The 13,867-nt window shown below is 45.2% G+C and overlaps 1 protein-coding gene across 1 annotated transcript in view; it reads left to right on the top strand.

Moving 5' to 3' along the window:
* The window catches only part of Kif26b (kinesin family member 26B), a 399,825-nt gene that overhangs the window by 335,515 nt on the left and 50,443 nt on the right, over window positions 1-13,867 (top strand). The window contains exons 7-9 of the mRNA XM_035445669.1: window positions 109-202; window positions 1,269-1,531; window positions 4,617-4,800. Of these exons, the coding sequence (XP_035301560.1) occupies window positions 109-202; window positions 1,269-1,531; window positions 4,617-4,800 (541 nt within the window). The remainder of the gene's footprint in view (window positions 1-108; window positions 203-1,268; window positions 1,532-4,616; window positions 4,801-13,867) is intronic.

Here is a 13,867-nt window from a genome sequence, read left to right as displayed (position 1 = left end):
GCTGTGACACCAGGACGCACAGCCCCAGGAAGGCAGACTCACTTCTGTGTCATCCAGGTGCCTCGGGGTGCTACTTTCACCACCTGTCCCTCCTCCTGTGTCTTCCAGGCTGAAGTGTGTGCTGGAACGGTGGCCGAGGTAATCCAGTCTGTGGTGAACGGGGCAGATGGCTGTGTGTTCTGTTTTGGCCATGCCAAGCTGGGTGAGTGAACAGTTGACTTCTTGTGCTGCTCATTACGTTTCCTGTCCCCTCATCTGTGTTTCAGCAGTGACGCTAGAATCCTCGATGAAAGGAAGGGCTAAGCTCCCGTTTGGTGCCATGCTGAATGATAATGAATAATCATGCCTGACTTTGAAAGAAGCATCGGTCCTAAGTGCACACCCATTTGTGTAGAACAGCTTCAAGTCTAAGAGGGGGCGCATCGGAGTAGCAAAGTGGTCCTACTTGGTCTAGATCATAGCCAGTCCCAGGAGATGAGCAGGAATAGGGCATGGCTGGGGAGCAGATTTAGGTGGGTGGAGCTAATGGAATCTCCAAGCAAAGCTGTCCTTACCTCCAACAGCCAGCTCTCTGAGGAGCCCTCCCTGTCTGAGCATGTGGAGAAGGAGCCCCCAGCTAGCCACGCATGGGATTGGCTTAAATCTCTCTATGCCCTCTTCCCTGTCCCAACCTACGGTCATCTGTTCCTCCCAGGCCTTGTCTGATGTGCACAACGAGTTAGCAATTTGGGAAGCTCAAAAAAGTGCTCCTCAGTAGAAGGGTTCATCCCAGAGGCCTCGCAGAGGGCGCAGCGGCCCTTCCCCTTCCATCAGAGGGCTTGGTATAGCCCACGCCTTTCTTCACTTCTTGATCACAGATCAAAGCAGGGGTCCTGATTTTAATGGAATTTGCTCACGCTATAAAAATATGCACAGCATTTAACTTGAGAAAGGATAAAAAGCATGCGTGTGTGGATTTAATCTGTGGGGTGGCTATAAAAAGGACTGTAACGGTGATGGAAAGCCCCAGCTTCCTACTTCATGTAGAACAATGCAGAAAACAGATAGCCTGTGATGTCTGAGGTCCTCCGCAAGGTACCTTGTGATTTCATCCTGCTGTTTGTTTGGGCTCTCACATTTTCTTATAGCTGTTTTCATCACCACCACTACAAGGAAATGTTTGCTATTTTCTGGTCTTTACATTCTGTGTCCCAGGCACCTGTTTTTTGAAGCTATAAAGAGTGTTGTCTGGCCTCTCCAACTGTTTCTTTCTTCCTGTGCTCCCACAGGGAAATCCTACACCATGATTGGAAGGGATGACTCCATGCAGAACCTGGGCATCATTCCATGTGCTATTTCTTGGCTGTTCAAGCTTATCAATGAGCGTAAAGAAAAGACCGGGGCCCGATTCTCAGTTCGAATCTCAGCTGTTGAAGTGTGGGGGAAAGAGGAGAACCTTCGAGACCTGCTGTCTGAGGTGGCCACGGGCAGCCTCCAGGACGGACAGTCCCCAGGAGTGTACCTCTGTGAGGACCCCATCTGTGGCACACAGGTGACTGCTTTGGAAGCTTGGCTGAGGTGGGGGTGATTCATCTCTCCTTTGGAGGATGGGGCATCTCAGCTCTGGAATCACTTACCATGTAAACTGGGAAAGGCTTATGAGTGTTTACTTTAAAGTGGACTGGAACTTTATGGCCTGCAGCTGTAGGGCCATCTGCTCACCCAACCTAAATATTTGTACCTTGAATCTAATTGACAATGAGCAGGGACTACAATTGTCATAGCATTTGGGGGAAATTGAATCCACTTTCTTGACGCCTTTCAAGAAAGGGGGGAAAAGTACAATCTTTCTTTTGTTTAACAACAAACTGAAATATTTACTGCTCTGCACAAATAGCTGAAACCATTCCTGGGGCTGTTTATGGCTCTATAAACTGTGTTTCTGGCACAGCTTTACAGCCAGATTAGCAGTGCTGTGGGAAAACTAATAACCGATTTCTAATTAGAACCGTGATATAATTGCTAGAACCATGGAAGCCAAGAGAAGCTCTTGTTTGCATTTTCAGGAAGTCGGGCCTGTTATGAGGTCTCTTCCTTTTGCTGTGTAACATAGATGACTTGAGGGCTCCCCTGGTTCATATCCAGAAAGTCAATTCTGCCAGTCTCCTGCAGTAGGCTTCCCAAATGCCTCCTATTTCAGAAAGGTGTCTCTTTGATAAGTGCCCACCTCCTACCAGCTGGCTCATTTCTGCATCTGAGGATGCCCCAGAACCAGTATTACACCCATCTCTCCAAGCCTGGCCCTTACTCAGCCTCTGCTAGGGATACTCAGAACCTTCTAGTATCATTTAGAAATCTCTGGAGTGTGCACCAGAGCTGCCTGGGTGCCTTGTTGAAACTTATCACGGGGCAGCTCCTCCTCAAGAGTGTCTGATTTCATTTGGGGTAAAGCTCATCGCCCCTCAAAGTACATTTCTAACAAGATCCCATCTGATCCAGGGAACTGTTGCTCTGAAGCATAACATATGTGCAGACGCTGTTGCATGGCCTCTGATGGAAGCAGAAGCACCCTGGCCACTGCTCCTTCTGCAAGCTTGACGGCACTCAAACGTGTGTTAACTTAGATTCACTTGTTAGTCTACTAATGTGTGTTAACTAAGATTCATTTGTGAGTCTTAAGTAAAGATCTGTTTAACAGAAGGTAAATAAGATGAAGAAAGTAATGGCCTCTTGAAACTCTCCTTTAAAATGTTTGTAATTCTTTACTTTAAGTCAGATAGTAAGTTCAAAAGCACGCATCCGGATAAAATCCCTTCAAAATTCAAGGATTTTAAAGATGGTCTTAGCTTGCAAATCCTGCCTGCACCAAATACTGCTTCTCACAGTTTGAAATTATAGGTATGGTTAAAAGTCAGAGTAGAAAATTGTCATAATTTGTACCAACCCAAAGACATGTTGCAAATCAGTTCCTTGAGAAATCAAAGCTAAATCAGGCATGCACCTGCCATGCCAGCATTCGGATAGCTATGGGGAGAAGATGGGGGGTTTGACGGAGAGCAAGAACTCGTCTCAACTAAACCAAAAAGTAGATTTCCTTTTCTACCACACAAGGGAATTCTGGGATTCAGACCCAGGGTTCTCACAAGGTTTAGACACAGTGCCCACTGCGTGTTTTCTAATCACTCATGAGTTTGCCTTGAACATAGAAATTCAGGAACTACAACAAAACCAGGTGTCTCTTAAATACAGATGAGACCTTCAAATGCTTAGGTGTTTCTACATGCCTTTTATACATTGCCCTATTGCTATGATAAAATACCCTGACAAAGGCAACTTGACAGAGAAAGCCTTTTTTATGACTCCCAGTTGAAGGGACAGGCCACCACCAAGGCAGCAGGAGCCGAAGCAGCTGGTCACATCATTCACAATCAGGAAGCAAGAGCGAGTAGATGTGTGCCGCTGTTGAGCTCTGTTCCTCCACTTCCGCAGCCTGGGATCCCAGCCAGGGGATGGTGCCACTCTCAATGATGTCATTAAGATAACCCTGTCAGTCATCCCCAGAGGCCCGTCTCCCGAGTGATTCTAGATTCTGTCAAACTGACAGTTATCACTAATCATCATAATGTCCTTCTTGTTCATGACTACCATAGTGAATGTGACCTCAAGTTAGCTTTTGTTAAATAACTGAGAGATGCATCGGCAGGGACCATTAGGCAAGTCTCTTCCTTGTCAGATGTAAAATCACATTTCACAGCACCTGTCTCCGATCTCTATAGTCAACACCTAGTCACGTCTCTCATGTTAGCAGAGGAATGACCTCGGATGTCTGTTCATAGAGATGGGGATTTGCTACCACTAACCCCCCATACAGCCACTTGTTAGCTGTAAAATAACTAAAAACATATTACATCCAATAAATGCGCTCAATATTAATTTTCAGAAGGGAATCAGCTAAGCGGGGCTGACTCTGCCGTTAAAGTGCTAACCACAAAAGCACGAGGGTTAGTGTGCAGATCCCTAGAACCCGTGTAGAGGCTGGGTGGGTATGATAGCCTGCCTGTAATCTCAGCCTCTAAAGTGGTTCTCAACCTTCCTGTTGCTGCCCCCTTCTAATACAGTTCCTCCTGTGTGGTGAATCCCAACCGTAACATTACTTCACTGCTACTTCATAACTACAGTTTTCCTACTCTTATGAATCATGATGTAAACACCTGTGTTTTCTGATGGTCTTAGAGGGCCCCTTTGAAAGGGTCATTCGGCCCTAAGGGGTTGAGACCCACAGGTTGAGAGCCACTGCTTTAAAGAGAGCCAGAATCTACGGAGCGGGCTGGCCATGAGACTCATTATAGCTAGAATTCTGGGACCAATTGAGACGCCCTGCCACAATGAACAATCAAGGATAATTCCCAGTGCCAACCTCAGGCTTCTACGTGCACACAAGTGTGCCCACATACATGCAAACATGCATACCACCATACCTGAAAATGGAGAAAGAGAAAAAGATGACTATGCTGAGAATGGCCCATGTGTATAGGACCTGGTTTCAGAAGGACTTCTGGCCTTACAGACTGGACTAGCCTTTCCCCCCAGGCAGGAGGGAAGCCTGAAGGTCTCAGCTCTTGTTTTTTGTCCTCCAGCTGCAGAACCAGAGTGAGCTGCGGGCCCCCACTGCAGAGAAAGCTGCCTTCTTCCTGGATGCTGCCATTGCCTCAAGACGAAGCAACCAACAGGACTGTGATGAGGATGACCACCGAAACTCCCACATGCTCTTCACCCTGCACATCTACCAGTACCGGATGGAGAAGAGCGGGAAGGGTGGAAGTAAGTCCGTCTTAGCTGACTCTATCACTAGCTCTGGCCAGCCAGGACACCTCAGCTGAGGCAACATCGCCCTTCCTTAGCAGAGGGTATGCCACCCACATGCAGCTCAGTGGTCTGGAATTCAAGATAATTATAGATTCTAGGCTCAAGTTCACTTTTTAATTGTACAGAGGCGAATGGTTAGTTTTGGCAATAATAATTTACAGATGGCATTGCCTTAAATGTATGAAAGAATGAATTTAAAAAGTAAAAGAAGAACAGCTGTTGAATCTTTCTGCTCACATGTCTCATAGGGGTCACCTATATTAATCAGGGTTCTCTAGAATGACAGAATTTATAGAATGAATATATATATATATATATACATATATATATATATATATATATATAGAGAGAGAGAGAGAGAGAGAGAGAGATAGAGAGAGAGGACTTATAGAATAACAGAATGACTTACAGACTGTGGTCCAGCTAATCCAACAATGGCTGCCTCTGAATGAAGGTGGAGAAATCCAGTAGTTGCTCAGTCCGTGAGGCTAGATGTCTCAGCTGGTCTAATGCTGGAATCCTGAAGAAGTAGGCTCTAATGCCAGTGAAGGAATGGACTTGCTAGCAAGGTGAGAGCAAGCAGGCAAAGAGAAAAAATCCTTCTTCCATGTCCTTATCTAGGCTCATAGCAGAAGGTGTGGCTCAGATTAGATCTGGATTAAATTTCTGCATTAAAGGTTGTCTTCCTACCTCAAAGATCCAAATTAGAAATAGATTTTCCCACTTCAAATTAAAATCCCTCACAGGTGTGCCCTCTACTTTTGGGCTAATTCAGATGTAGTCAAGTTGACAACAAAGAATAGCCATCATACCACAAAAAACAACAGTAAGCTGCTAGAGCACCTCTCAGTATGGGATCCATCATTATGTTGAGTCCACCCTATAGGCTAGGGAGTAATAGCCATGTTTTTTAATAATTTATAGATTAGACTTTGAAAGAACTTCCAGGTGAGAGCTGCTTCCCTCTGTGTTGCCTGTGTGTAAAAATGCATTGTACAAATGCAGGCACAGTACTTGCTCTGTCAGAGAGCCACAATGCCAGCTCCCCAGTTCTGTGGTTCATAGTCCCAGCCTGGCTCTTTTGTCATATTTAGGACTGGACCTGAAGCAATTATCCATCTTTGTCTGTCATCATTGTACATTCCAGGCCCACCAGAGTTGGCTACCAACACTTACCTGGGTGTCTCTGTATGGGAATCTTGATCCAATGGCCAATGTCTCACTACTTAGCCCAGGTATCCTTGAACTCACAATCCTCCTGCCTCAGCCTCCAGAGTGCCAGGATTGCAGCAGTGTGCCCACAACACCTAACTTAGTTACCATGTCTTAGGTTCTGGTTTATTGAGTAATAATTTGTATCCAGTGGGATTTGTCTCTTGTGTTTTTAAATGAGTTCTGGCAAATCCATACAGCTTGTGCAACCAGGAGAATCCAAGGTGATATCAGTGGCCTGGAAAGTTCTCTTTGCCCTTTATAGTCAGTCCTTACCCCCCACCTTTAGTCCCTGGCAAGCACTGATCTGTTTTTGTCTGCATTTGACCTTTATCCAGAGTAGTGTGTGAATCAATTCTGAGGCCCAAATGGGTCCCTTTGCACCAGGAGTCTTTCATTTAGCACAATGCACTTGAGATTTGCTTCTCTTGCTTGTTCACTTATCTTCCTTGTTCTTTGCTCATTTGTTTTGACTGGCCCTGGAGACATGCCTTGCATCCCCTCCATGTGGAATGAATGAAAATAGCCCTATCTGGGACTGGGGTTCCACTAGCCAAGGCCACTTGTGTAGATCTGGAAGCAGATGGAGAATTCCCCTGTGATCTAGAGACCCTGGCTGTCAACTTATCACTTCTGGATGCCCCCTGGGAAGGGTACCATTAACCTAAGACCAGATCTCCTTTGGACAGCCTGTGATTCTGAGGGTTTGACTGGAGAACAGCAGGACATGTTGAGTGGGAATCTTTTAAATGACATCAATTCTCTAAGAGGAGTTCACACCATGTCAAGCACTTCCATTTAGCGTAACATTCTTGAGGCCAGAAACAGGAATTAGGATGTGGAGTAGGAGATCCTGGGCTCAGAAATCTGTGGCTGAACTGTGTTTCTCCCAGCAGTCCTGGGAGCTGGCTGTATATCCTGCCCTCCCTGCTTGTTCTGGGTAATGTCTTAGCAGAGTTGATGTGAGAGTTGGAAAACTGTTTATTTTAGTCATTTAAACAGCTATCAATACTAATAATCATCATAGCCTTCAGTGAGCTCTCATATGGTCAGCAAAGGGAACTCCCAACAGCTCTGAGTTCTGAGACAAGGGCTCCCAAAGGCACCAAGTAGAGAGGCCCAGAGGGCGGAACAATACCCTTCTAAGTTATACATTAAGCCAGCAGCTCTCTTTTTGTCTTTTACTTTTTATTTCTTGGTTTTGTTTGCAACTTAGAATCTGGAAGCAGTAGCAAACAATGGGAATACAGAAAGCTTTCATTGAAGTACTTCAAATGTAAAAATTTGAATTTCTGACTCTACAACTATTTAGAAGAACATTACCTAAAACTGAAGACTTACTCCCAAACTGGTCTTACCAAATTCTAAGCACTTATTAAATATTTAACATCTAGCTCATCTTCTTTATTTTTAAGTTGTGCATGAAAATTGCTTTTAAATAATAAATTCAGGCAATGAGAAAAGGCAGATGCCACCAACACCTTCCAAACCTCTCAGGTGCTTGGCTGGTGTTGCAGCGAAGTAGATGAGAGAAAGGGAGGGTCCAGGTGTAAAGGGCGAAGGGCAAGCCCCTCCTGCCTGCCAGGGCCCCAGCATCTCAAAGGCAAATGATCAGACTCTGCCTTCAGGCCCAGCAGGATTTTCAGTGGATTTATGCGGCTAACCCCATAATGAGAAGATTTGGAGTGTTGTTTAAAATGGAAATTTTGTTTACTTATATATAAGTTATAATCCCTGTGGACTTGGCAGCCAGAACTCAATTAAGGGAAGGTTTATTAATTAGTCACCCTGCAGGGAAGCAGGAAGCAGGGCTGTTAACCAACTGGGAGAGGTTTAGCCTGATGATGGATTCAGGGACAATCTCTGCTGCAGGAACTAAATACATAGTGTGAATTTGCTCAGAGTCTTAGACCCATCTATGCATTGTATGCACACACACACACACACACACACACACACACAGAGAGAGAGAGAGAAAGAGAGAGAGACAGAGACAGAGACAGAGACAGAGAGAGTCTGGTAGATGACTTAAACCTTCTGGTCAAGATAGAAAAAGAAAAAAAAATGGTTATTGGGCTTAAAATAGCTCTCCAGTTGCCAAGACTTCTGCAATATTAACAGAACTGGTTTTCCCCATTCATAAGTCTTTACTGTTAAATCTATGAAGACTTGCAGACTCTCTGCAAATTCAGCTTTGGGGAGAGGTCCCTAATGAGCAAGTGCTACTCCTCATAATGTATACCATGTCACTCTGGGGTGATGAGCTGTAACAGGCTTTCTTTTGGGCCACTGACCAGCTCCCAAATTATAACACAGAGACTTGTTATTAGTTATGAATGTTCAGCCTTATCTTTGCTCTTATTTTAGCCTGTTTCTCTTTATCTACTTTTTGCCTCAGGGTTTTTTACCTTTCTTTTCCCTCCTTCCTTCCTTCCTTCCTTCCTTCCTTCCTTCCTTCCCCCCCCCTCTCTCTCTCTCTCTCCCTCTCTCTCTCTCTCTCTTTCTGCATATCTTACTTTCCTGCTGTCTCCATGGCTGGCCAGCTGGTGGCTACCTGGCTTCTGGCCCTAAGCATGTCCCTATCTTTTCTCCTTCATTCTCTCTTCTGCCTAGATTTCTCCTCCCCACTCCCTCTGCCTGCCAGCCCTGCTTATCCCTCTTCTATCCAGCTATTGGCCGTTCAGCTTTTTATTAGACCAATCAGGTGTCTTAGGCAGACAAGGTGAAACAGATGCAACACATCTTTACATAATTAAGCAAATGCAGCAGAAACAAATGTGACACACCTTTACACAGTTAAATCTTCCACAACAGTGAGCCAGTGAAGCCTGTTTTCCTTTGTCCTCTTCACACGCATGGTCTTTAAAAGCATTCTTTTATGGGCTGGTGAGATGGCGCAGCAGGTAAAAGTGCTAACCACATAAACATGATGACCTGAATTCCCTTCCCAGAAATCATGGCGGAAGGGAGAAACGATTCCACACATGCCATAGCTTGCACATGCCTGTACTCATAACACACATCATACATATACATAATAAAAATAGATGATATCAAGGCATCTCTTTGATGAGCAAGCTTGCAAATATCCAGTGTCTGTGGACAGCTAACACTGGGCCTCTGATACATTCATTCTGTTATTCTTTTGCTTAAATTAGAAACGAAAGAAGAGGGGCACAAGATGAGACATATTAAGAGGCATATTAACCAGTTTATTATAGGCCCGGCAGAGTAGGGAGACTAAGAGAGAGGAGGAACAGGGTTAATGGCTGACCACCGGTCGCCATGGAGAGGCAGAGACAGCGTAGGTGGAAGAGAAGAGAAGACAGGAGAGGAGAGGAGAGGGGAGGGGAGGGGAGGGGAGGGGAGGGGAGGAGGAGAGGAGAGGAGAGGAGAGGAGAGGAGAGGAAAGGAGAGGAGAGGAGAGGAGAAGAGTACAGAGGGCATAAGTGGGCAGGCATCTGTCTTTTAAAGGGCTCCTTTGCAACTGCATGCAGACTTAGTTCCCATGGAACCCTGGGCTGACCAGAGTACTGCCTGAGTGGATTCTGCCAGGTGACAGGGGCAGGCCAGTATAATGCCTGAACCTTTCAATCCCGCTTTTTTTTTTTTTTTTTTTTTTTTTTTTTTTTTTTTTTTTTTTTTGGTTTTTCGAGACAGGGTTTCTCTGTGGCTTTAGAGGCTGTCCTGGAACTAGCTCTTGTAGACCAGGCTGGTCTCGAACTCACAGAGATCCACCTACCTCTGCCTCCCAAGTGCTGGGATTAAAGGCATGCGCCGCCAACACCCGGCTCAATCCCACCTTTACTTACTATTTTTTTTTTTTTAAAAAAAGATGGGGTGTTAGACATGGCAAATTAAGGAATAAGGGTGTCGAATTCTCAAGACTGCTTCCTGCTGATGTGGGGGGCATTGACCATCTTTGGGGGACCTGAGAAGGTTGGGGTGCTGCCACGTCCTGGGGTAGCTGGTTGTTTCATCACAGTCCAGGCTGTATGGAACTCCTTGGGCGCCTCTTAGACCTGGCAAGATGTTGGCAGCAGAGGACAAGGTTAAGTTTAGAAAAAAAATTTTTTTCTTAGGTCCTGGCACTTGAGGGGAAGATTGTAAGGTGAGGGAGGGTTTCCCGAGGAGTCCCAACATGAGGGAAGGGAGTCCTGGGACCAGGGACAGATTGAATAATATTTATTTGGAGTGAATCTGACCTGTTTGTTTGGATCCAATTCAGCTCCCTGGAACTTACAAGAATCCTTAGAGTTTGTGGAAACATAAGTATTAGACACATTAGCAGCATATTCATGTTAGAAGCAACTTGGTAATTGACAGACATTTTTGAGGACAATGAAAAGCATCTTAATCTTGACCTTGTAGTTATGGTCATATAGTGGTATTGTAGAACTTTGCTATGAACAGTAGCATGAGAAAGAGAGAAATCTGGAACATATTTCATTCTTTTTAATGTCTCAATTCACTTTATCATCACTTAAGCCTTTATATCCTCAGACCTTCATAACTTTAATTCATTCACCTTACATTACCATCTTAGATCTTCCATTCTCAGACCTTTATACCTTATATTCTCAGACCTTCATAACTTGCATTTATCCACCGTGTTAGACCTTTCCATCCTCAGACCTTTGTAACTACATTCCCAGACCTTCATATGCCTTACACTTTTCTATCTTCACGTAGATAAAACCTAAAATTCCTGTTCCTGAAATCTGTTTTTGCTTTAAGCTGGCAAGACTACCAGTTGTCAAAAGCATCAGAGTTCTTGAGAAGGATAAGATTTTACCTGAATCAATGATTAAAGAATAACAGAGACTTGCCAGCAGGCTGCATGGACAGCCAGCACCAAGGTCCTCCATTCATAGTAGTGGGCTGTAGGACACCTGCCTTCTTGCTGATAGCATGTCACCTTTGGATTAGGGACTACAGGAAGGCTAACCTACAGTTGACCCAAGCAACGCAGGGAAAGTCGATTCCACTGTCCTCTTGTCCACAGTCTGGAGTACTTTGTAGCAGTTGAGGTGAAGGGCAGTGACTAGCACTGTCACTGACTTGAGGTGAAGTTTCTTTAGTGCCCATCAGTCTTCTTGGGGGAAATGGGGTGGGGCCAGAGCTGGCTAGCTCTGTTATAGAAAGCTTTTTAACAAAACATTTAAATGCCATGTTCTCTAGATCTCTGAACATTTGAGGGCTTAATGTCTCAGCAGTCAAAAGTTTGCCTTTAGTTAGAGAAAAAAATTCCTTTTTATAATAAAAAGGTGTACCTTTGTAAACGGCTTACAGGATAGACTGAGTGATTAAATATTTTCTTAATTTGAATTAGACCTTTATGATTTTAAATTTTCATCGTCATTTAAAGATACATGAGTTAAATTTAAGTTGTATAGAGTTAGCTTATATTTTAAGTATAGTTAAATTAGACCTTATGACTTTAAATGTTTGCTATCATTTAAAGATACGTAGCAATTTAGAAATATGAGACTTAGCATAGTTTAATTTAAGTTGTATATAGTTACATAGGTATAAAGTTAAATTACAGAGACAAGCAGGACTTGATAACAGTAAAAGGAGGAACCAGAATGAAATCTCTGATCCGTACATTGTAGCAAACAGACAGGAGATTTAAAGGGACAGAGTCAACTTAAACAGAGTGCCCTGGAAAGACACAGTATTCTGTAAACAAGCCATGAGCAACAGGGCCAGTGAAAGAAGAAATCACAGACAAAAAAATAAATAAATAAAAAGCAAAAGATCTGGCAGAAAGCAAAAAGTCCGGCAGCCAGGTTTGCTGGCACGGCTGCTGGAGTGGGCGTGCCTACAGGCAGGTCACATGGCCAATATGGCGGCCCCCAGGTTAGCCCATATGGCCAAGATAGTGGTCCCCAGGTCAGATCACGTGGCCAAAATGGCAGCGACCATAAGCTGCTTTTTTGTCTGTTTACCTGCCTGTTGGCTGCAACCGAAAGGTTCCTTATGCATTTCCCATGGGTGAGGCAAGTGGAAAAATGGGCAAAAGCTCCTCTCTGGATGCCCGTCAGCCTGTGGGAGTTGCCAGGGCCATGCCTGAGAGACACAGGAGTCTGATGGGGGCTCAGCAGCCCTGATACCAAAAAAAGGACCCAGGGATCTGAACTGAAAAAGCCAAAAAGCACCGCTCCTGGAGTGGGATTCCTAACCTGACCCTCAGGAAATTCAAGGGATTTCTTACCGGATTGTAGCGAACAGGCAGATGAGTGGATTCCAAAGATGGTTAGTTGGAAAATCGAACTGGTTGAAGTGTACAGGGTTCTGGCATCTCAGGCTGCTGCAGGCAGGAGGAAGTGGCAGGAAAAACCAAGATGGAAAGTGGGTTATGAGTTCGGATTCTAGGATCCCCAAAATTTTTTGCACCCCTGGCCGGAGAGGTTTCAGGGAGAGCCTAAACTGAGTTGGGCGCCAAATGTTATTCTTTTACTTAAATTAGAAATAAAAGAAGAGGCTCAAGATGAGACATATTAGACATATTAACCAGTTTATTCTAGGCCCAGCAGAGTAGGGAGACTAAGAGAGAAGAGGAACAGAGTTAATGGCTGACCGCCATGGCCAGCTGCCATAGAGAGGCAGACAGAGAGCGTAGGTGGGAGAAGAGAAGAGAATGTTAGACCCCCGGAAAACTCAGGCCTCCGGGGTCCCAGCCCAGTACCGAGGTCACTCCAATCACCAGGCGGATTCGAAAACTTGCTGCAAACTGCATGAGGCTTTATTGTTGTTTAACGAGCTAACCCCATGTTAGCTCGGGTCTTTCACCCACCTGCCATGGCGGATGGCTAGCAAAGACAGCTTGAAGGGGCTGCAGAGAGATCTTGTAGGGCAGCATAAGGGGAGTGTTTAGGGGTACTCACAAGCTCAGGATTGGTGTGCCTCCAGGCTTGGAGGGTTTGCCCTGTGTTGATCGGCCAACTGGTTGTTATGGCCCATAGGCCCTCCCAGGGTGGTTGCTATGCTCTGTACATCATTGCTGTGCACTTGTCCTTAAAGCACACCCAGAGCCATAAAGCATAGCACCACCAGCTAACTTCTGATTGGTTCCTTGCCACGAGGCAGGCATCTGACTTCTAGTGACTAAGACAAGGTCAGACAAGCACGTGTTCAGCTGTAATGGCTGCCGAAATGGGGAGCTGGTCCCTTCAAGAAGAAAAAAGAGGAGAGGAGAGGAGAGGAGAGGAGAGGAGAGGAGAGGAGAGGAGAGGAGAGGAGAGGAGAGAAGAGAAGAGAAGAGAAGAGAAGAGAAGAGAAGAGAAGAGAAGACAAGAGTAGGGGGAGCGTAAGTAGGCAGGGGTCTGTCTTTTAAAGGGGTCCTTTGCACCTGCATGAAGACTTAGTTCCCATGGAACCCTGGGCTGACCAGGGTTCTGCCTGAGTGGATTCCATCAGGTAACAGAGGCAGGCCTGAACCTTTCACATTCACCTTGCTTCCTCCTGGGAAATTGGACTAGGCTGTCCACATATACATGAATGAATATACATGGACCAGCATCTGTGCATACACTCCCCTGGTACAAGAATAATAGGCAGTTTCCTTCATCTTGTCTTTCTGATGGCAGTCAAACACATTCTTTACGAAGGAATGTCCTAAGTCAGCCATGTCCTACCCGGGGCTGTGTAGTTACAGGGCTCTAAGGACCCATCATCTGGTTAGTAGATGTGATAAGGCGGTGGGGGTTAAGCCCCTGTCGTAGTCAGGGTTCTATTGCTGTGAAGAGACACCATGACCAAAGCAACTCTTACAAGGAAAACATTTACAAAATAAGTTTTTTCCTCT

Source organism: Cricetulus griseus, chromosome 5 (assembly GCF_003668045.3).
Source record: "Cricetulus griseus strain 17A/GY chromosome 5, alternate assembly CriGri-PICRH-1.0, whole genome shotgun sequence".
Classification (NCBI taxonomy): Eukaryota; Metazoa; Chordata; class Mammalia; order Rodentia; family Cricetidae; genus Cricetulus; species Cricetulus griseus.
This window is presented reverse-complemented; position numbering and strand designations above follow the sequence as displayed.